This window comes from Suricata suricatta, chromosome 12 (assembly GCF_006229205.1).
Source record: "Suricata suricatta isolate VVHF042 chromosome 12, meerkat_22Aug2017_6uvM2_HiC, whole genome shotgun sequence".
Taxonomy (NCBI): domain Eukaryota; kingdom Metazoa; phylum Chordata; class Mammalia; order Carnivora; family Herpestidae; genus Suricata; species Suricata suricatta.
In genome coordinates this window covers 91,480,318-91,503,800 of record NC_043711.1, presented here as the reverse complement: position 1 = coordinate 91,503,800, position 23,483 = coordinate 91,480,318, and the positions used below count along the sequence as shown (strand labels likewise).

Sequence of the window (23,483 nt, the reverse complement as noted above, 5' to 3'; positions counted from 1 at the left end):
TCCTGGGAGACAAGACAGTTTGCAGCACTTTTAATGCACAAAAGGAAAGGTGACCGGCTTGGGGAGGGGCGAGGGGCAGGGACCAGCCTTCATTCCACAGAGTTCAGGTACAGATACAGCCCAAGTGGGAAATAAGTTACGGTTCCGGGGGACAGAGAGCCAAGGCTGGAAGCGCCATTCTCTGGTCGGCCGAGGGAGCGAGGAGCCCGGTTTTCTGGGGATGAAAGGAGAGGAATGAATGCTTCTAACATACAGCAGGCACCTGGCCTCAGCTGAGAAGGCAGAGCAGACCAAGCAGGCCTCCGGGCAGGCAGAGTGAAGCCAGGCGGTACCCAGGGATGGCCCTGGCCCCTCTGCGGGAAGGCCAGGCCGGGCCCCTGGGAGAAACCACCTGCACTCGGCACAGTGGTGGACACTCCCTCTCATCCCACGGTCTGCCTGCTCCTTTGAGCCTCACAGCTTCCCCCAAAGTCCTTGGTGCCTCGGAAAGAGCCGGCGACAACGTGGCTGTCCACAGGTGTCCGAAGGGCAGCCCCGCCCGGCTCTTCCCAGCTTCTCTTGGGCTCCCAGCTGCTTCCGTCTCTGTCTCTCCCACCCCCGGCCACCCACCTGCTTTCAGAGCACAGTCATCTTTGTCAGCTCTGCGGCCTGGTGTGCCTGCAGCACCGCCAAAGCCTCTTCCACCTGTGGGCGGGAGTGGGGGGGGTAGGGGGGGTGAGTGCAGCTGCCCAGCAGGGGCCCCGGGAGAGCCCTGCAGCCCACTCCCTCAGCCTGCTAGATGCCACAAGTCCCCTCCTCCATGGCACTGCTGTTCACTAGCGCCTGTGACAGGCATGTCATCTGTCGCCTTCTCAAGACAGATGGGACGCAGCTGGACAGCTGGAAGTCTTTGCCCCTCCTGTCAGGACACCGCACCCCTGCCGAAGCCTTGCACAGGGAGCTGCAGGGTGAATCTGGGGGGCCTTCTCCCGCTCGCAGGTTCGGCTGGTACAGCTGGCCTTGGGGGGAAGGTAGATGTCGTCCAGGCATCGGCCTGCTCACTCCTCCAGGGAGGTGTTCAGCTGAGCTCTCCTCCTGCCCTCACAAGGCCCCCGCCCCCCAGGCCCCAGCCCACCTTGGCATTGAGGGACTCTGGGGACTCCAGCATGAGCAGCAGCTCCGAGTTGTCGATCTCCAGCAGCATGCCCGTGATCTTGCCGGCCAGCTGCGGGTGGGCATCGTAGATAAGGGGGTACAGACGCTCACCTGCACGGAACACACCTGGCTGATATCCCAACAGCTCCAGGTCGGGGGTGGGGGGTGCTGTGGAGGGGAGCGGGGAGGCATGGGGCGGTGGGGGGGGCCATCATGCCAGAGCTGCTCCTTCTAGGTTGGGTCAGCCTCGGGGGAGCCTCTTTCCCAGCTGTAAAGTACACAGAAAACCCTGCTTCGAAGGTGAAGTTGAAGAATCAAATTTGACATTCCATGAAGTAATCTACACAGGGTCCGACACAGACTTGGTTGGTATTTAGATTCTACTCTTGTGGCTCAGTCAGTTAAGCATCTGACTTCGGCTCAGGTCATGATCTCACAATTCATGGGTTTGAGCCCCGTGTCAGGCTCTGTGCTGACAGCTCATGCAGACTACTTTGGATTCTGTCTCCCTCTCTCTGCCCCTCCCCTGCTCATACTCATGAGTTCTCTCTCAAAAATAAACAGTAATAAGCTTAAAGGCTACTCTTGTTCATTTTGCAAAAAACAGTTCCAGTACACGCACTGAAATTCTAGAGAAGGCAGGCTAAGGCTGCACTGGACTTTTTGGGGGTAGGAGGAGCCACATACAGGCGATAAATTCACCTTCTGCCACCAGGCACTTCTGGGGGCAGGGCCTGGCATCAGTGGTCGGCCCATCTTGGCTATGCAGAGGGGCTAGCCAGGATGGGGTACTGGTATGTGCCGAGGGGAGAGGTTTCCCGGCGAGGAAAGTGAAGAGGTTGACGGGGAACTGCTAACAGAGCCTTCTGCCTCCATTAAGCCCATTTAGAATTTTCCTTTGAAGAGTGGGTAGTAAGGTGGCAAAACCCCAAGTGAGCCAGGAAAACAAGTGGTGGGAATCAGCACTGACTTCAGAGAGGTTCTGGAAATCTCAGTGGCCATGAAGAGCCTGGCAAGCAGCAGCAAGCTGTCGTTCGCTCAGCAGTTAGTGTCCTCCTTTGGCAGGGCCTGCCGTGGACACTGGGCTGGAGAACCGCACGGGGAGCGCGCAGTCTAGTGGGGAGTATGTCAACATGCGTCTCTGTGCATTTGTTTCCTACCTCCCTGCGGTGGGCGCTGGGAGACCGAGGACATGCGGTGATGGCTTGTTCCCATCCAGAAGAGGTGAGAAACCAACACCAACAGAAATCCAAGACCAGACCCTCAGTCCTGGCCCCAGAGCTGGGATCCCGCCAGCCTGTCACAGCCCTTGAACAGCAGAACGGAAGAAACCTCCGGACCCTCTGGTCTGACCAGCGTTTTAAGACGAGAGAGGGCCGAGAGAGCAGAGGTGACCCGGACCAGGCCACCTAGCAGGTCGGTCAGCGGCAGAGCTGGACCCTGTCCACACGTCTGACCTCCACTCACCCGCCCGGCTGGCCAGCTCTCAGCCCCCTGCTTCCTGCTCCAGACACTCACCAATCATCTGCTTTTGTTCGTGCAGCGGCGCGGCGGCCAGCATGGACGCGGTCAGGGGCTCCTGTCCCGGGATGCGCACGGCGGGCTCCTGGACCTGCAGTGGTGCCGGGGACACAGCCCTTAACCACCACAGATGGGCAAGGCCTCAAAACACTCACCCTGTCAGGTGAGCATGGCCTCCAGGAAGGCTCTGGAAGAGGGGAGCTGGGGCCAAGGTGTGGATAATCGGGTAGGACAGAGTCCCTAACAAGGGCACAGTGGGACAGACGAAGTCCCAGTCTAATTCAGACACCTTCCACGGTGCCCAGAACCCGTAAAGACCCCACTGGATGTTGCCAAATGAAAGCCACACATTACTAACCATTTTGTGCCAAATAAGGCACTTTTTATCAAGTAGCTTTATAAAGGCCACATCCCCAAGCATACTTCTGACCCTTGCACATTATGGTAATTTTAAAAGCATGTTGCTGTTTAAAGGCTATTCCTTGTTCCTCTTGCAAGAGTTTGAAGTAAACACATTAAAATTTGAGACAGGATATGATAATGCCGAGTTTGAGGCTTGGCCAGGGAGACAAATACACAGCCTTTTAACTTAATCACAGTAGGCATTTTTCGTTCTGTTTTGTAAATTAATCCCCTCCCTTCAATATTCAGCATATCGCTAGACTATTTTTCTTTGCTGCTCAACGCTGAGTACTAAGGAAATCCAGATTACTTTTTTAATATTCCAGGCAGAGCATATCGTAATGAATAAACGAAATGTGATCTGGGCTCCTTCCCTCCTTCTGTTAGTAAGGGTGACTGTTTCTCGACTGTACGCGTTAGTAAACAAAACTTGACAGGTCGAGAAGAGAAGCAAACAAACCAACAGGCAAACGAGGCCCAGCAAGGGCCAGCGCCTTAGCCAAGGTTCTGAGCCACGGCCCCGGGAGCCCAGACTAAGAGGGCCAGCCTTACCCCATGGCTGCACGCCGCTGAGGAATATCTGTGTGTCAGCAGAGGCCTGCTGGGTGTAGGATAGTCCGCCCCGCTGGCTCCTGAGGTCTGGGTACCAATATTGACTGCAGGGAGGAAGCCGGGGAGTTAGGGCCTGACAGCGATCTAAAGCCCGGAAGCCTAAAGACGAGCGTCCACAGAATCCCAGCACCAACTGTGAGGCCAGCGCACAGAGGCGCAAACATCTGCCAAAAGACGGAACAGATGTGCTGGCCTTACAGCCCAAACCTACGCCCTTGACCACAGCGGCTGCTGTACTTGCTAAGGCTCTGATGCGATGCTAAGCCCTGGCGTGTGTGAGCTCATTCACCCGCACGACAAAATGGGGGCTATTCTCATCCCTATTTTCAGAAGGGGAGGTAGGTGATCAGCTACGGTAGTCAGCAAGGCCACAGGGTGAAGTGGCCCCAGGAGCAGGGTCTGTGGGACTCTGGAGCCCACACGAACTACTGGGGCTCACAGCCTCCTGTCAGCGCTATCCTCCAAGGGGTGAATGGCTAGGTCACCACGGAGGCCAGTCCTGACTCCCCGTTTGTGCCAACCCAGCACCAAGCCCCCGCCCCACCCTCTGCGCACACCCCTTCCTCTCGGCCCCACCTACACTCACCCACTCTCTGGTTGTGGAGCATCGTGGGTGGCACCTGGGTGGAGGCCTGCCTGACACTGCTGACCTGCACCGGGGGGCGCCGCAACATGGCTGGTGGCCGGACCATTGAGGCGGCTGGAGGGTAGGTGGCTTGTGGCACAAAGAACACAGAGAGAAAGGTCTGTGGGGCAGGGGCAGGACAATCAGAGCAGCACAGAGCTCTTTGAGGGTCCTGGGGTGAGAAAGGCAATGGGGACGGGAACTAGAACATTCACAGCAAAAAGATGGGTGAATTCATCTAGTCAGGCAGACCAGGAACTCCAGGGAAGGGGAGTGTGGGCAGACCTTCGATTACAAAGCCAGCTCGTTTCTGAGCAGAGCCCCAGGAGGCATAGACAGCACGCCTGCACCCACTGGGTCCCCAGACAGCTGCGAGTGAGGGTGACCTCCGCTCCCAGAGAGGGGCCCATCCGGCAGCAGTGCTGCCACCGGAGTGCAGCCCATGATCACAGAGCAGACAAGTCTCGGGAGTTAACTGAAGAGAATGGGCTACACCGCGAGTCTTTTACAAGGTCGACACGGCTTGGGGCTTTATGTGCGCCTCATTCAGAAGAGGAACCTGAGGTTCAGAGTGGTGAAGCTACCCACCCGAATTAACACCCTGGGAAGTAGCAGAGCCGGGCTTGCCCCCAAAGCCTGTGTGCAGAGCCCCAGGTTCCACGCTGCCCTGAGGGGTCCGCCCCTGCGGGCCAGGCTGAGGGTACAAGGGGCCGAGTCACTCACACGAGGGTCTTGGAGGCTGGGCTGTCCACCTGGAGGCCGGCTGCATGGGAGAACCAGACGCGTAGTACGCAGGTTGGGCGGGAGGCTGTGCAGGAGAAGACAGGGTGAGGGGCGGGCGCCAGGGAGAAACCACATCCCCTCGTGGACACCCCTGCGGAAACTCCACTGCCCCCTCGGGGACTGGGTGGTAAAGACCCACAAGCTGGGATGCAGCCCCTGCTGCCCCAGTTCAGGCTCTTCGTTAGCCCTGAACCTTCCAGAGCAAGGTCGCAGGTTCAATCCTTGCCCCTTATCAGAGTCTCCAGCCCAAAGAGCAGCATAAAATGGTGACAGACCCACTCAGACTTGCGCCAGTTTGAGCTACTGCTAAAAGGAGCCTGGGAGGGACACCTGGGTGGCTCAGTCGGTTAAGTATCCGACTTGATTCCGGCTCATGATCTCATGGTTTGAGAATTCGAGCCCCGCACTGGACCCTGCACTGACAGCATGGAGCCTGCTTGGGGTTCTCTCTCCCTCTCTCTGTTCCTCCCCTGTTCATGCTCTCTCTCAAAATAAATAAAACTTTAAAAAATTAAAAATAAGTAGAAAGGAACAGGGGAGCAGGGGCTCCTGGGTGGCTATATCAGTTGAGCATCCGACTTTGGCTCACAGTCCGTGGGTTCAAGCCCTGCATCAGGCTCTGTGCTCACAGCCCAGAGCCTGGAGCCTGCTTCAGAATTCTGTGTCTCCCTCTCTCTTCCCCTCCCCTACTCACTCTCTGTCTCTGTCTCTCAAAAAAAAGAAAAAATAAAGACAAAAAAAAAAAAAAAAAAGGAACAGGGAAGCAGATATGTCCAGCCCAGCAGCTGCAAACAGCCAACACTTCTCCACTCCCTCGAAGTCTGGGGAGCTCCCTTCCCCCAGTGGGGCTCCTCTGAACACTGGCCTCCAGGAGAGAGATTAGCGGCAGCCCACAAAACATGACCATCTAAGCTGGGGAAATGCTACATGCGCTCTGCTGGCTTGGTAAAATCCCAACGCACACCAGCACGTTAGGGCAGAATAATGGGTGTGCAAAAGTATAGGATAGTAAGAAAAGCTAGTTCCTTTTCTTTAATGCATGGTTTCTCACACTTAACTGACCAGGGAGAATCTCTTCTAGCACAACACGAATCTCTCCCTTCTACAGATGGGGGTGACAATGGCCCGCCTGCCGCGTTTCCAGCAGAAACAAGCTGAGAAGCCACGTCTACCTGTGAAGCTGTCTTCCTGCTCTACCTGGCTGTCGGGGAAGGGGTGCAGCAGGGTTCGGGCGGGTCATCACCTGGGGCACAGTGGGCAGGAAGTAGCTGGCGGGCTGCTGGAAGGAGCCCAAGAGGGGGCCTCCCAGGGTCCGCACAGTAGACAGGCGCTGCATGTACTGATTGGTCAAGATAGCCTTCCGCTCCTCTTTGCGCTGGGCCAGTGCCACGTACAGCGGCTTGGTGCCCACGATGCGCCCGTTCATCTCTGTCACGGCCTTCGTCGCCTCTTCTGGAGAGGAAAAACACACAAAGCCAAACCCCTTGCTGTGGCCACCCTCTGTCATCACCTAAAAGCAAGACAAGACAAGTTGGGCTGCTGGGGGTGGGGTAGGAAGGCTCCCGGGGCTGTGCCCACCTCCCCCCACCCCCGGGGCCTCCCAGGCAAGGAGCAGGCCCAGGAGAAACGGCCACCCTGACATTGACTGAGGCCCACCGCATGCCAGATGCCGGACATGCCTTTGCACGCCACAGGCACTGCCACCTGATCGGGAGTGCAGGGTTGGGGGCACTGCGACTCCCACTTCACAGGGGACAGAAGTGGGACTGAGGAGTGACTTGGCTGAGACCAACTGAGGGCTGAAGGCTGCTCGCTATTTAGTGGAACATTCCCCAGAGTCTGTGACAACAGCTGCATTTCAGATTTTTTTTTAATATCTTTAAATTTTCTTTCTGAAATGATTTTCCTAGGCTGTGATGGAAAGTTGGTTTAAACTGTATCTACCCTCATCAGAGAGGCTATAGATCAAGAAGATAATTTAGGATTGGTTAAAATCCAGGAACAGGGTAAGGGTCTTTAGCCATAGCTATGATCTTACACACTTCATTTGCGGTCACTGAGATGAAAATCTGCATTTCGACTACCCTTCGGTTATTTTAAACTACACTTATAATTCTTTGGTTCATTTGTGGAATTATGGACATAGTAAAAGCTCTAAAGAGTTAGGTTTCCTACAATCAGCAAAACTAAAAGTCAACCAAGAGAATGGGAGAAAATATTTGCAAGTGACAGATAAAGGTTTAGTATCCAAAATCTATAAAGAACTTAATCAAACTCAACACCCAAAAAATAATCCAGTGAAGAAATGGGCAAAAGTCATGAATGGACACTTCTCCAAAGAAGACATCCAGATGGCCAACTGCCACATGAAAAAATGCTCCCCGTCACTCATCATCAGGGAAATACAAATCAAAACCACATGAGGTATCACCCCACACCTGTCAGAATGGCTAACAGTAACAACTCAGGCAACCACAGATGTTGGTGAGGATGTGGAGAAAGAGGATCTCTTTTGCACTGTTGGTGGGAATGAAAACTGGTGCAGCCGCTCTGGAAAACAGTATGGAGGCCTCAAAAAATTAAAAATGGAACTACCCTATGACCCAGCAACTGCACTACTAGGTATCTATCCAAGGCATACAGGTGTGCTGTTTCAAACGAGCACATGGACCCCAATGTTTATAGCGGCATCGACAATAGCCAAAGTATGGAAAGAGCTCAAATGTCCATCCATGGATGAATGGATGAAGAAGATGTGGTATACATATATAGTGGAGTATTACTTGGCAATCAAAAAGAATGAAATTTTGCCATTTGCAACTACGTGGATGGAACTAGAGGGTATTATGCTAAGTGAAATTAGAGAAAGACAAATACCATAAGACTTCGCTCTTATGAGGACTTTAAGATACAAAACAGATGAACATAAGGGAAGGGAAGCAAAAATAATATAAAAACAGGGAGGGGGACAGAACATAAGAGACTCAAATACAGAGAACAAATAGAAGGTTGCTGGAGGGGTTGTGGGAGGGGGGATGGGTTAAATGGGTAAGAGATGTTAAGAAATCTACTCCTGAAATCATTGTTGCACTATATGCTAACTAACTTGGATGTAAATTAAAAACTAAATAAGTTATTTAAAAAAAGAAAAGGTTGGGGCGCCTGGGTGGCTCAGTCAGTTAAGCATCTGGCTTTGGCTCAGGTCAGATCTCACAGTTCGTGGGTTCGAGCCCCGCGTCAGGCTCTGTGCTGACAGCTAGCTCAGAGCCTGGAGCCTGTTTCATATTCTGTATCTCCCTCTCTCTCTGACCCTCCCCTGCTCCAGCTGTCTCTCTCTGTCTCTCAAAAATAAATAAAAAGCATTAAAAAAAAAAGAAAAAGTTTTCTAGAGACTCCAATACAAAGGTAGATTTGTGTGGGGATATCTAGGTGGCTCAGTTGGTTAAGCATCTGACTCTTGATTTCAGCTCAGGGCATGATCTTGGCGTCAAGAGATGGAGCCCTCCGCGCTGAGTGTGGAGCCTGCTTAAGATTCTCTCTCTCCCTCTACCACTCACACTTGCTTGCTCTCTAAAATGAGTAAATAAATAAAAAATAAATAAGAATTTAATAAAAAATTTTTTAAATTAAAGTTTAAAATGTTTGTATGGAATGTTAATTTTCTTTGTGGTAGAAATAAAAGTCCTATTACAATAAAAAAAATAAAAAGCAGGGCAGGGGTTGGGGGAGCCTGTCCAGGGTCACCCAGCCTCTGGACACACATCAGCCAGAATTTGAACCCAATGCAGAGTTCTGGTAAACTTCCATTGCTTCTGCAAGGCACTGAGCCAAGTTCTTCAGGAGTCTGGGGAAGGCATTCTTAGCTTTGTTATTAAAAGATCCATTTTATTTTGGAGTTAACTTCAGGTATATAGAAAAGTTGCAAAAACAGTACAGCTGCTGTCACCCAGGCCTGCCCCCATGTAAACAAGTCAGAGAGACTTGGCCGAGGCCAGTCCACCATCAAAACCAGGATGTTAAGGTCGATACTGTTAGTAATTAGCTACAGTGCTATTGACTGAACTGCAGATCTCATTGGGATTCCAGTAGTTTTTCTAAGAATTCATTTCCTCTTCCAGGATCCAATCCACATTGCATTTATGGTTCTCAATTTTGGGGGTGGGGGAGGTCTAGACACTGGCCTTGCTCACATGTTTAGATTTGAGCTGACACACTTTTTAAATCTCCCCTATTAAAGCCCATGCTCTACACATCATCAATTTTTCAACTGCACTTTGCTACCCATTCATATGGGGGCTGAACCGGAGGCTTCACAGATCCCCCCACCCCGGCTGCAGGGAGGCCAGTGGATAGAATTCAGGGGGACTGTGAACTCAGAGGGTGGGGGGAGGCATCTTAATTTCCACATTAGTGTCTCCTTCTGTTTTAAACACAGGCAACAAAAACAGGGGAGACTTGGCTGTGCCCGTCATTTTGTCAGGAAGAGAATGAAGATATTTTCATATCATGTCAGCCACTGCAGATCTCAAAATATCATTGTGCTAATTGCTACCTCTCTAGATCTTCTAGTTGGATGTAATTATGAACCATATACTGCTGTCACCTTAATATTTTGATGATTATATTTCAATAGAATTGTTTTTTTGTAATCTTATGAATTTTCTTTGATGCATTTAAGAATATCCTCAGGGAGCGCCTGGGTGGCTCAGTTAGTTAAGCGTCTGACTTTGGCTCAGGCCATGATCTCACTGTCAGTGAGTTCAAGCCCCACGTCGGACTCTGTGCTGACAGCTCAGAGCCTGGACCCTACTTCTGATTCTGCTTCCCTTTCTCTCTGCTCCTCCCCCCGCTCACACTCTGTCTCTCTCTGTCTCTCAAAAATGAATAAATGTTAAAAAAAATAAAAAAAGAATATTCTCAGAAGGGATCTGTATAGGCTTTCATCATACAGCCAAATTTTCTCAACACAAAAGTATTGTCTTAACAAGGTAATAGGGACTTCTGTAAGGTAGTAAATAATGATAAAATACACTTATGTAGCTTCTAAGAATGTGATAGTGTTCTTAGCACTTTATATATCCTAACTCGGTTTCATAATCATTATATTTTATATACACTAGAAATCATATAAGTACGTAAACCTACATAAAATCCCCATTTTATAACCTAATTGGTCAGCTAACAAGATAGTGTCACAACTCTAACCCAGATTCTTATAATTCCCTTCACTCAAGGAGTCCTCAAGGAGGTGGGTGCACCCCAGAAATTACACACAATGTGTGAATAATCAGATCCCTGTTTTACCACTTATTGTGGGCAGGCGCTCCACGCGGACACTCTAATGCTCAGGGTACTGCAAGAGGGAATGCTGCTCCCACTTTACAGATGGGTAAATAGGCTCCAAATGGCAAAGTCACTTCCCTCAGATTCTACAGCTAGTTAATGGTAGGACTGGCATTTAGACCTAGCTCTAGTTAACTTTAACAACCCACTTTTCAACCACAATGCTACACAAAGTATAGATTTTCTGGGAAAGAGGGCCCACAGCTTTTTTATAATGTTAAGGCAAATTTACTGATGCTTAGTTTACACATCCCACAGCTCTGTCATATTTGCGACCATAACTCAAAAACTGTTAGAACTCCTTCCCCAAACATCAGGCATTTAAAATTGGATTCAAGGGCACCTAGGTGGCTCAGTCAGTTGAGCGTCTGACTTTGGTTCAGGTCATGATCTCGCGGTTCGTGGGTTCGAGCCCCACATCGAGCTCTGTGCAGCCAGCTAGCTCAGAGCCTGGAGCCTGCTTCGGATTCTGTATCTCCCCCTCTCTCTGACCCTTCCCTGCCTGCCCTGTCTCTCTCACTCTCTCTCTCTCTCTCTCTCTCTCTCAAAAAATAAAATATTTTTTAAATGTAAAAATAAATAAATAAAATTGGATTCAACAAGGGGTGCCTGGGTACCTCAGTTGGTTAAATGTATGACTCTTTTTAAAAAATTGTTTAATGTGTATTTCTGAGAGAGAGACAGAGCGTGAGTGGGGGGGAGCGGGGGAGAGAGAGGGAGACACAGAATCTGAACCAGGTTCCAGGCACTGAGCTGTCAGCACAGAGCCCAACGCGGGGCTCAAGCTCATGAACCATGAGATCACGACCTGAGCTGAAGTCAGATGTTTAACCGATGAGCCACCCAGCCATGCCAAGCATCTGACTCTTGATTTGGCTCAGGTCATGATCTTGCGGTTCGTGGGATCAAGCCCCACAGTAGGCTCTGCACTGACAGTGCGGAGCCTACTTGGTGTTCTCTTTCTCTGCCCCTCCCCTGTTCTCGCTCTCAAAATAAATAAACTTTTAAAAGAAATTGGATTTAACAGGCCAAAGAACTTCTAGACCAGTTTTTAAGAACCCAATCATTGCATCATGTGCAATGTGCTGGTCTCCAGCCCCATTACTCACCTTGCAAAGTTCCTCATTCCCACCTGCAGCTCCCTACCTCCTCACAGCTAACCCAGATGTTTCTGCCATTGACACTTCTTACAGGAAGCCCTCCTTCCTGTTCCCCTGGGCTACCATAGCTCTGCCTCCTCCGATACTCCCACCCTCACTACAAAAACACCTTATAATAGATTCGAGTTAGTGATGCGTCGGGACTTCCCCACTTGACTCTAAGCTACTCCAGGGCAGGGACTACATCTAACTTGTTACCGTATACTTCCCAGAGCGCCTGGTAAGACAGGGGGTGCTTAAGGAGGGAATGAATGAATGCTGGGTCATCTTAAAATCATCTGGGGAGCTTTTAAAATAAAATGCCCAGACCCTGCTCAGAGATCTTGTTTTGTTTCGTCTGACTCAGGTGTCTGTCTGTAAGAGCTTCCCAGGGGATTTTAATAAGCCAGGGTTGAGAACCATCCAATGAGCCCAACACTCTCATTGTAGGGATAAAGGTCAGAAGACATGTGCTAAAGATCACAGAGCTACTGAGTAGAACAGCCACTCATCACATAGCAGGTGCTAAGGGGGCAGAGCACATGGTAGGTGCTCAGTAAATGGGGAATGAATGAATGAGTGAATGAATGAATGGATGAAGAATAAAGCAGCCCAACCTTCTCATTTTCCAGATGGGGGAACTGAGGTCCAAAAGACAACAATACAACAGAAGTCGGTGAAAATTCTGACATGAATTTCTAGAATCTGGCATACAGTAGGCACTCAATAAATGCTTCTTGGATGAACCAAGGTTACAGTGAGCCCCAATAAGTCCAGCTATGTGACTGGGACTGGACTTCCACCCTCTTCCCCTCAGAGCAGACCAGGCTGCATATGGACATCAAGTTCCAATGGGGGGGTATCAGACAAGCCCCCCCAACTCTAAAAGCAGTAGCTTAGCACCAATGAGGGAAGAAGGGGGTGTGTGTAGGCAGCAGAACGACAGAGGGGCAGACTCTCTACCCCCTGTAGGTGCCCCCAGCCCTCACCTTGGCACTGGTAATCACTCCATAGGGAGAGAACTCTTTTCTCAGCTTCTCATCATTGATGGAGTCATCCAGGTTCTTAACATACAGGTTCACACCCTAGAAAGAGAGGTTACTGTGGATGTGTCCCTTCCCCTCCAGGCCCCAGGGTGCCTTGTGTTGGGGAGCCACGTAGGCCAGGGGGGGCCCCGGCCACCAAGCCTCCTGCTCCCAGTCTGGCACGGCACCCACGCCCCTGGTCAGTGCAGCCATCACCGAAGCTGCAGCACCCACCACCCCCAGCCAGTAAAGCCAGCTTCCTGCCAGGGGGGGTGTGTGTGTGGGGTTGGATGGTGGAGAAAGGCTTCATATTCAGGACCCTCCCCACACAGACATGCTCACATCGCAGCAGCTGTCACCAGGGGTCTGAGCCTCACCTGGTAACGGGTCAGCCGGTCCTGCTTCATCTGCTCGAATCTCCGCTTCAGCTCATTCTGCCTTTCCACCCGCTTCTGGGCCCGGCCCACGTACAGCAGCCGCCCGCTCACCTCCTTCCCATTCATGTCCGTCACAGCCTGGGCAGAGAGGGAGCGAGCGTCCTTGCTAACCACCCCCACGAGGCCCCGGCCTCCAGTCCCTGCAAACCAGGCCAGCCTCGTTAGCAGAGAATAATTAGGAGCAGGATAAAAGCCACTTATTATAAATACACTTTTTCAAAAACATGGGACAATGTCTCAGAGTAAATTGTAGATTTAAAAGAACTTGATTTGCGCTCTACATTAAAAAGTGAAACTGAAATTTGCAAACGTTTCCCATAGTTAACGTTCAGGTTCTTAACTGTCTACATAATGATGATCTGAACAAAGCAGGGAGCATCATTCTTTCAAAAAGGCATCATCAACATCCTTCACTTCATGCTGGATTTCACAGCACAAAGAATCCTTTTTGCTAACTATGAAGGCTTTTGTTGTTAAGAAACAGGTCTTAACCCTTGTTTCTTTTTCTTCAGACAGCAGGCCTATGCCTGCCGCATCCTAAATGGTCAGTGGCTTTGACTGCGTAGAATCCTACATCTTCTACAAGATGTGCAACTTCTCTTAATGCATTTATACTGAACTGAATTTACATGGACTTATCTGCCAAAAAAAAAAAATCAGCAAAAGATAGACTCGTGTGTAAACCAGCTCCATGGTTAGGATTAGACACCAGTATTAGCAAGGAGAAATGTTTGAAAGGGGCCTTTTTTTAAAGTAAGCTATACATCCAAAGTGGGGCTTGAACAAAAGGGAATTTGAGTAGTCAACTAGTTAGTAAATATTTTTAAACAATGATGACATTTCCTTACCTAAATATGCAAATCTATGTAAACATAGTCTAGGACCACAGGGACTGCTGGTTCTACATCAGTCTTCAAGGTCATTACCTGGGTTTTCCATTCTGTTCCATTGATCTATGTGTTTACTTTTGTGCCGGTACTGCACTGTTTTGATTACTGCAGTTTTGTAATATAACAGTGGACTATTACTCAGCCATTAGAGAGAATGAAATATTGCCATTTCAATGCCATGGATGAGCTAGAGAGCATAATGCTAAGCAAAATAGAGAAAGAAATACCATATGATTTCGCTTATATGTGGGATTTAAGGGGGAAAAATGAGCAAAGGGAAAAGAAGAAAGAGAGAGAGAGAGGCAAACCAAGAAATAAACTCTTAACTATAGAGAGCAAACTGATGGTTACCAGAGGCAGGGAAGCAGAAGGCTTCAGTAGGTTAGTTAACATAGTGTAATACTAGTTTCAGGTGTGCAATATAGTGATTCCACACTTCCATACATTAACCCGGCTCATCACAACCAGGGCCGTCCTTAATTCCCATCACCTATTTAACAAGATCTCAGTCTTTTTAAGGGGTATATTCCATTGTGCATGTGTGTATAATATATACATATACATTACATATATACACACACCATGTCTTTAATATGGGTAATATTCCACTGTGTACACACACACACACACACACACACACACACACATCCCACATCTTCTTTATCTACTTGTCAATTGATGGACACTTGGGCTGATTCCATAATCTGACTCTTGTAGATAATGCTGTTACAAACATCAAGGTGTGTATGGAATTGTTGAATCAATCACCATATCGTGCATCTGAAGCTAACATAATACTGTACAAAAGAAAGTTACATTTACAGAAAAAATTAAAAGTCACTACCAAAATCTCCTAAGACCTTGGAGTCTACAGACCCCTGAGGCTTCACCTACTTATTCCAACTTGTCATTTTACAGGTGAGAAAACCAAAGCCTAGAAAGAAAGAAACATTTGTCCAAGGACACACATGAAGTCAACTATCAAATGGAGCCATTCACGTAAGAACAAAACTTCTGAGTCAGAAAGAGCTGGTCCTAATCCCAGTGATGCCTCTCGCTAGCTACAACCCCGTGGAACCTGAGAACAGTGGCTGCCACCCTGGTGAAGCAGAGAGGAGAGCGGATGCAGCCCTTAGCACAGGGCCCGGCCCGTGGCCAAGGCGCAGCTGAAGTGGCTGTTATGAAGATGGCACCAGGTAGGGACTCCAGCCAGAGTCCACGATGAGCTCAGAACCCCCCTTGTCCAGCGATCTTCATGTGACAGCATCCAGGGAGAGAAGGGAAGCCAAATAGGACATTACTGCAGCTCTGTCACTGTGAGACCTTGGACCATTCACTTTGTTCAGCCAATAGATAGCTGGTACCTACCGGCAGGTGCAATGCTAGAGACTTACGGGTGAATGAGATCCGGCCCCTACCCTCAGTCCTACACATGGAAATCTGTGTTAATGGTGGAGAGAGGCAGGAAAGACACCTCACCAGAAGCAGGTGGTGATAGAAGAGGCTTCTCGGAGGAGGCAAAGCATAAGGGGAACCCACAGCATAAGCACTAAGTAGTCGGAAGCTACACGGTCCGATATGGTAGTCACTAATCACCTGCAGCTATCTGAGCACTTGAAATACGGCTTGTCTGAGTTGACATGTACTGTAAGTTCTAGATTTCAAAGAATTAATACCAAAAAAAGGGGGAATGTGAATATTACAGTTTTTATATTGGATACACACTGGAGTGATAATTTCAATACATTAAATTGAATGGTAGATGTTATTAAAATCAATTTCTGGTGGGTTTTTTTTTTAACCCTTTTTAATGTGGCTATTGGAAAAATTTTAAATCTCACATGTGGCTCCCATTTATCTCTACTGGACAGCACTAATCTGAAGAGCAAGAGAAGGAAAATGTTTTGAGAAAGAGCATTTATCTGCAAAGGCTCAGGAGCAAGAAATAACATAAGCACTTCCCTTCCCCGGCCTCGATCCCACCATCAATTCAAGAAGAGGGCAGTGGCAGTCTCAGAGGCCCTCCTACTTCCCACAGGTGACGAGAATCTATGAAAAGCAGTCAGCCTTAGGGTTTAGAGGCAACCAAAGGAGACTGAAACCTTCTGCCTTCGCCACAGGCAGCTGGGGCCCTGACAGGTATGGGCCCAGGATGGGGAGGGACTTTCTTCTCCACTACAGGCAGCTGGACCCCCCTGCTCCTGATCTCCTCTCTTCCCAGTCTGGAGCAAAACCTCCTCCAGGAAACAGAGCCACGGGGAGGCTCCTACCTTCTGGGCTTCCTCATGCTTCTCAAAGTTGACAAAGCCGAAGCCCCGAGAGTGGCCGCTGTCATCCCTCATCACCTTCACGCTCAGCATCTTCCCTGGGGAAGGGCCGACCTGGCTCAAAGGGGAGTTCAGGAAGCCCCAAGATGTTCCCCTCCCTTTCCCCAAATCCCCAAGAAGCCCCAGAAAGGCCCTCTTCCCAGCCCAACCTCAGGACAGAAGACAAAGTGATCCCCGAATCCCTTGGGGGACACGCCCACCAAACTGGGAGAAGAGGTCCTGCAGGCCCTGCTCGTCCACGTCCACGGGGAGGTTCTTCACGTAGATGTTGGTGAACTCCATGGCCCGGGCTCCCAGCTCAGCTTCCCGCTCCCGTCGAGACTTGAAGTGGCCAACGAAGCTGTGGACACAGGGACAGGGTAGGTAGCTGCCAGCCATCGGCCACCCCCATCCCACCCAGCAACCCTGGGTCGCTTGGGTCAGTTGCCACCAGCCTCCAGGCATGTGCATCCCTCATCAAAAGGCTGGGCAGGGCAATGCTCTTCAGATAGATGACATCCAAGGTGGGGTGACTTCCAACACCCAAAGATTCTATGCTCTAGCATCAGGTCAAGAAGATTTCATTCTCGGGGTGCCTGGATGGCTCAGTCGGTTAAGCATCTGACTCTTGTTTTCAGCTCAGGTCTGCACGGTCAGTGCAGAGTCTGTTTGGGATTCTCTCTCTCTCCCGCTCTCTCTCTGCTCCTCTCAATCTCTCTCTCTCTCTCTCTCTTTTAAAATAAACTATTTTTAAAAAAGATTTCATTTTTGTGGCAAATCCACAGAGAACTCCTAGGGCAGCTGACTGTACAGGAGAGAAGAGCATGAACTGGAGAGTCCAACAGATGAGAGCTTAATCCCCCGCTGCAGTTGCCTACCAGTGTGACCCTGGGCAAGTTACTTAACCTCTCTGAGACTCAGTGTTCATTTCTATAAAACTGCGGATGAGGGTCTCTTGGCTGGCTCAGTCAACAGAGCATGCAATTCTTGGTCTCAGGGTTCTATGTTCTAGCTCCACATTAAGTAAAATTTTAACTTTAAATTTAAAAAACTATTTTTAATGTTTTTATTTTTGAGAGACAGAGACTGAGTGCGAGCAGGGGAAGGGCAGAGAGAGAGGGAGACACAGAGTCTGAAGCAGGCTCCAGGCTCTGAGCTGTCAGCACAGAGCCCGATGCAGGGCTTGAACTGGAGATCATGACCTGAGCCGAAGTCAGATGCTTAATCAACTGGGCCACCCAGGCGCCCCTAGAGATTACTTTAAAAAAGATAATAAAAAATAAAATAAAAACTGGGGACGCAACTCCGATCACAGGCATCTGCTTATTCATTTCACAGGCCCTGGGTACACTAGAGAAGCAGTACTGACAAAACCAGACATGGTCCACACTGGCGTTGCTCTGAGGTACTGAAACTATTAGTTTTTAAAATGATAATTTCCAGGCTCATGCAAACACATCTAGGAAAATATCCTAGATTAAGGGAAAAAAAAAAACATAAGAAAATTTGATGGTTAGCACGAACGGCTAACCAAGGTCATGTCCTTTGCAGAACCGGGGAGAGCCTGCCAGGCTCAGTTTCATTGACCAGAGTCGCCCCTGAGAAGCTTTGGCCAATGTAACCCTCAGTGCATCTTCCAGCTCCTTGCCTCCATGGTCGAGCACGGGGCCGGCCATCACCAGGGCAAAACTGGGACAGGGACCTCCAGGGCAGGGTCTCTCCCGCATCTGCGGATGGACCGTCTCACCCACGAAGGGGGTGTCCTGGAGGTGGGGAATGCCACGCTTAAAGAATAAAGATGGTGGACTAAGCACAGGCCTGCTTCCCTTCCTGTCCAAAAATCCCATGAAACACCACAGAGGTTGAAGACAGAAATTGACAGCCATGCCAAGAAGGCTGGAAAGCAAATGAAATCATGAATCCAGGGGTGATGTGGCCACGAGCTGTTCCTGCTGGAATTTCTTTTAAAAAATTTTTTAAACATTTATTCATTTTTGAGAGACAGAGTGTGAATGGGGGAGGAGCAGAGAGAGGGAGACACAGAATCCGAAGCAGGCTCCAGGCTCGGAGCTGTCAGCACAGAGCCAGACGCAGGGTTTGAACTCAAGAGCCCTGAGATCATGACTTGAGCCAAAGTCAGATGCTCAACTGACTGAGCCACCCAGGCGCCCTACCTACTGGGATTTCAAAATTCCTTCACTTACGACTCAGAGCAACCGTCTCACGAATATTGGCAGATATTAGCAGACCTGTTTTGACATGGGGAAAGGGAGCCCCTGAGCCCCTGGTCTCTGCCAAGGTCACACTGCCAGGAGGGTACCGACTGCGGCTCAGAGTCCGGTGCCCACCAGACGGTGACGGGCAGCAGCACCGCCCTCCCTGGGCGGCCATGGCCCCGCCCCAACGCCCACTACTCACACTTTGCGGTCATTCAGCAGCATCCCATTCATGGTGACAATGGCCTGCTGTGCGGCCTCATGGGTTTCAAAGTGGACGAAGCCAAAGCCTCGGGAACCATGATCGTCACACACCACCTGGGCCACAGGGGAGAAGGACACAGACAGCACTCGACTGAGGGTTCGGGTAGAAAAGAATGGCACAGGTGACAACTCCTAATTGAGTGCCTGCTCTGTGCCCCACACACAGTCCCTCCGTTAACTCAGGCCCCGAATTCTTCTGTTCAGATGTAATCACGGGGGCTGGGGCCCCTCTCTGGGGCAAGCACCACTAAGCGCGTCACCTGCTCATCTTGTTAGATTTACTGGAAGAACTCTGCCAGGCAATTCGGACCCTCTGAGCCCCAGCTGCCTGTTTGGGGAAAATGGGAATAAATGACTAGTCCAAGGTCACCAGCCAGCAAAGCTTCGGATTATTATAGCTACCGCCTAGCAGGTGAGCGGAGCACCAGGTATCCTTATGGTGTGAAGATTACCAGACGTAAACTATATGCACAACCAGCCTATGCGGTGGTTTCTACCACTGGCCCCTTTTAGAGGAAGCTGAGGAAAGGGGAGAGGTTAGAGAACTCGCTCAAGGTCACATTGCTAGCTAGGAAGTAGAAGAGGCAGGATTTGAACTCCAGACGTTAAGCACCAAAGTCCAAGGTCTTGCATGGATGCTCTGCTAAGCAGCGGGCAGGACTCCAGGACTAGTGCTCTTCCCACTGTGCTACAGAAACGTCTCCTGGGCAGCCATGGGGTGCGCTCTTTCCTGGGCCTTTGGCTACATGGCCTCTACGCTCTTCCCCTCAGAGCTCCATTTCTAGCTGTTTCTACAAGTATCACCGTCTCCAACCAACCTGAGAGCCCATCTTTGTGTGCCTTGTGGCTACCCTGGCCCATAGCGGGTCCTCGTTCAGCCTCAAACCCTTGCCCAAGTCACATCCAGCTTTCTGTCCCAACCGTAGGGGCCCAGAGGACGCCTCAAGACTTGACTGCCATGATGGCCTTACTCAGCAGCCCTCCTTTATCCCTACCCTGTATAATTTGTTCTCTCTCTCTCTCTCTCTCTCTCTCTCTCTGAATCCCGACTGGTGTTAGGACTCGCCTTGGCCAACAGATGCAGTGGTGGTAATGGTGTGCCAGTTCTTAGCTTACATCCCAAGAGGCCTGGTGAGCTTCAGCTCTGTCTCCTGGGCCACTGCCACTGTCAGAAGAATAGCCTGAGCTAGCCCACTGGAGGAGGAAAGACCGTAGGGAGCAAAGTTGGGGCACTCCAGTGGACAGCCAACTGCCCTCCAGAAGCAGAGCCAGCTGGCTCTCAGCGGGCATATGAAGGAGCCCAGCCCAGACTGCCCACTGCAGAATCATGAGCTGAATGAATGAATGCTAACAGCCTCTAAGATTTGGATGTTGGTTATGCAGCAAGAGCTGACTGATACATAGGTGCCCTTGATGGATCAGGAGTCACTACTGTGAGCTGCTCGCGCTGCACCTGGAGCTGTACTGAAAAGCCATCCAGCCGCGAGGCAAGGCACAGCTTGGCATATATGGGACACAGACCCTCTCCTGCCAGGAGGCACACCCACCTTGCAAGAGAGGATGTTCCCAAAGGTGGAGAAGGTGTCATACAAGGCCTTGTTGTCTATGGAGTCCTCCAGGTTCTTGATGAAGATGTTGCCCACACCCGACTTGCGGAGTCCTGGGTCCCGCTGGGACCACATGATGCGCACGGGCTGGCCTTTGATCACTTCAAAGTTCATGGTGTCCAGCGCCCGCTCGGCTGGATGGGAGGAAGAGGAGGAGAGAAAGGAGCAAGTAAGGCTCTTTCTTTCCCGGAGCCCTGAGCTGCTTAATTGGAAGCAGAAAAAAGAAAAAAGTGCCACTGTCTGGGTGTCACTTGAGAGAAGAGCCCAGAGCCTCAGAGGAGACACGCAGAAATAACTAACGTGTATGGTGCTCCTCCCACCTCTGTGTTGGGGGCCCATCCAGCTCCTCACAATAGCCACATGAGCATGGATTCGAAGCCCCACTTCACAGAGGGAGACTGAGGCTCACAAAGCGGGCAGGATCAGTGGCAGGGCAGGTCTACCAGCGTTTCGAGAGCACACAGTAGTAAAGGTAAAAGAGTACACAAGACAAAGAATGACAGCAGTTAGGGGAAATCACAGCTCAGAGGCAGAGCTGAGACTCGATCCCAAGTGGCAGGACTCTGGAGGAGAGAGAACACCTCTCTGAGCCTGTCTCTTCACCTGGAAAGTGGGGATGATCAGACTATTACCCACTTTCTCACATCTAACAAAGTGAAAGAATACCGTCTACCCCCAGGTTGAAAATTAAATCAGGTGTGCGGGTGGCTCAGTCAGTTAAGCGTTGGGCTTTGGCTCAAGTCTCACAACCATGAGATTGAGCCCTCGAATCAGGCTCCTTGCTGACAGTGCAGAGCCTGCTTGGAATCCTCTCTCTCTCACTCTGCTCCTCCTCCACTCTTAAAAAAAAAAAAAAAACCCAGGTATGTAAGGTGCCTTGCATTTTGTGCCTGGTACAAAATAGGAGTTTGGTAAATGGTAGCGTGTCTGAAAACAGCACCTTATGCCATTCTCCTGCCACTGCTATGGCCTGTTCTGTGCAGGTAAGAGGTAAAATCCTTTCTCTTCCCTGGAGCTCAACTTATACCATCTGTGAAGTCTGGCAAAAAGGTCAGGGCGTGCAGGGCTTGAAGGAAGAGATTAGAGGCAATGGGGGTAAAGCAGAGCAAAAGAGAAGTCTCTCTGGAATCCAACGCAGTCACCTGCTGGGAAACCGGCAAAACTACCCCAGCGAGCCCCCAGTTTAGGAAACCTCCCCATCCACCCAGGAGACTCAGAGTAAGAGTGGCGGCTTTTGGACTTGGCTGGGACAGCTTTTTGGTTGTTTCCAGAGTCTTTTCCCTGAATGTTATAGGTACCATAAGATTAGTACTTACTGAGCCCTCACGCTGCACCAGATGATACTGGAGATCCACCAAAGATGCAGTTCATTCCTTCCATGCTACTGGGGAATAAGCCTGAGCGCCATTTCCCAGGAGAGGTACCGAGCAAACCCTGGCGCTCTCAATCTTTATCCTTTCTGGGTCAAAGTGCGGCCATAACCACCTGGCAACCTCTAATCAACCCTACCAGCTCTGAAAAACCGGCTTGGGGGCCTGGAGAGGAGGAGTTTTCAGGGTTCCCCAAAGAGAAGCCTCAGGTCTGGCAGCCAGGCAAGGAGGGAGCCCAAGGCCCCACTCTCTGGGCTTCCCCACTCATCACCTGTACCCTTCCCAGGTGCTTTGACTTTCTCATCCCCCCAACCGCTCTGTAGAAGGTAGGTACGATCCCCATTTTTCATACAGGTGACTAAAACTCAGAATTTTTATTAATTGCTCAGAGTCTCACAGCTGCCGGCCTTCTGATCTGAGGTCGGCCTGAGCCCTTAGCTGTTTTCAATCAGCCTTTATAGCTTCCCTCCGTGAAACGGAGCACCACTAAAACACACAGTAGACTCCCACTAAGTGCTCGTTCCTGTCTCAGGGGCCTCTTGGGGACAGGGCCCCTTCCACCGCCTTGTATCTCTGGGCCTCAGTTTCCCTGGTTGCAAAATGAGAGTTGCAGGAGCAGCTAGAGATGCTAGCGTCGATCCACGTGTCCGTGCCCTTCCCCGGGGGCTCACCGTCGGCGGGCTGCTGGAAGTTGATGTAGGCGTAGCCCAGCGAGCGGCGGGTGGCCACGTCGCGGCACACGCGGATGGACAGGATGGGGCCGGCGGGCGAGAACTTCTCGTACAGCATGGCCTCGGTCACGTCGGGGTGCAGGTCGCCCACGTAGAGCGAGGCGAGCGGGTAGCCCGGGCCGCTGGCGTTCATGGTGGGAACCGAGGCGCCGCGGCTGGGCTCTCCTTCTCCGGCGGCAGCCTCTCCCTTTAGTGTCCGCCCTGCCCCGCCCTGCCCCCCCTCCCCCAGCTGGGACCCCTCAGCGCTCCAGGGGCCCCAGGTGGGGCCCCTGGGACCCCGCCTCCGGAGGCGGGGCACGCCCTCAACCAGGCCAGAGCAGACACGGTTAAGAGCGGGGCCGGAGACTAGTTCCAATCCCAAGGTCACTGGCTTTCTGGGCCCTTCTCAGTAACTGGGATGGCTCAGCATTAGAGAGAACCGTGTAATTTGGGTTTCACATACGAACAGAATCCCGAGTCGGAAACCCAGTTTCAAAGCTTGTGCACCTTGCCTCCAGAGTCTTTTTATCTACCGCCCGAATCCAGCGCCCCCTCCTGGAACTGGCCTTGTGAATCGGGACTGAGGGCTCGGGCTCCACGTGAGACCACAAGGTCTTCCTGGACACTTGACTTTTCCGTTGCTGCGATCTTTTCAGGGATATTCCCGGCCCGCCTTTCTTTTGAGTAAGCCATTCCACCTGCATTCCACCAGGAAGGTTCGCCATTACTCTGAGGACAGCAGGGACTAACAGTACGCGGTTGTGGCAGCGACACCAAGCTGAGCTTGCAGCCTCAACCTATAGGTGGTGTGGGAGCATTAAAAAAAAAAAAATCCCAAACCACTGTGGACCACTAGGATTTCCCAGTATGTCCCCTTGCCCCTCAAGGTGACGCTCCCCGTACCCCACTACAGCACAGCAGGCCGGTTCCTCCTGCCCTTGGCTGGAGTGTGGCACCGCAGGCCAACAGCTCTGCAGCGGGTCTGGCCTACAGTAGCGAGCACGCCCCAAATCCACTCTAATGCAGGCGAAATACACTTCACCCTGATTGTGGGAGTGTGCAAAGGGGGCAAACATCAACAGGGCTGCAGGCTACCATC

At 50.9% G+C, this 23,483-nt stretch overlaps 1 protein-coding gene across 1 annotated transcript; it reads right to left on the bottom strand.

Annotated features, from left to right (window-relative positions):
- Positions 1–30: 30 nt before the first annotated feature.
- PABPC1L (poly(A) binding protein cytoplasmic 1 like) lies at positions 31–22,538 on the bottom strand. The gene is made up of 15 exons (XM_029917538.1): positions 22,346–22,538; positions 20,245–20,438; positions 18,636–18,751; positions 16,439–16,578; positions 16,182–16,276; positions 12,962–13,099; positions 12,549–12,644; positions 6,321–6,587; positions 5,018–5,102; positions 4,256–4,384; positions 3,610–3,713; positions 2,653–2,746; positions 1,115–1,245; positions 610–684; positions 31–214 (listed from the first exon to the last, which is right to left on the bottom strand). The coding sequence occupies exons 1-14, from the start codon at positions 22,536–22,538 to the stop codon at positions 616–618; spliced, it is 1,851 nt and encodes a 616-aa protein (XP_029773398.1). The 3' UTR covers positions 31–214; positions 610–615.
- Positions 22,539–23,483: the final 945 nt, after the last annotated feature.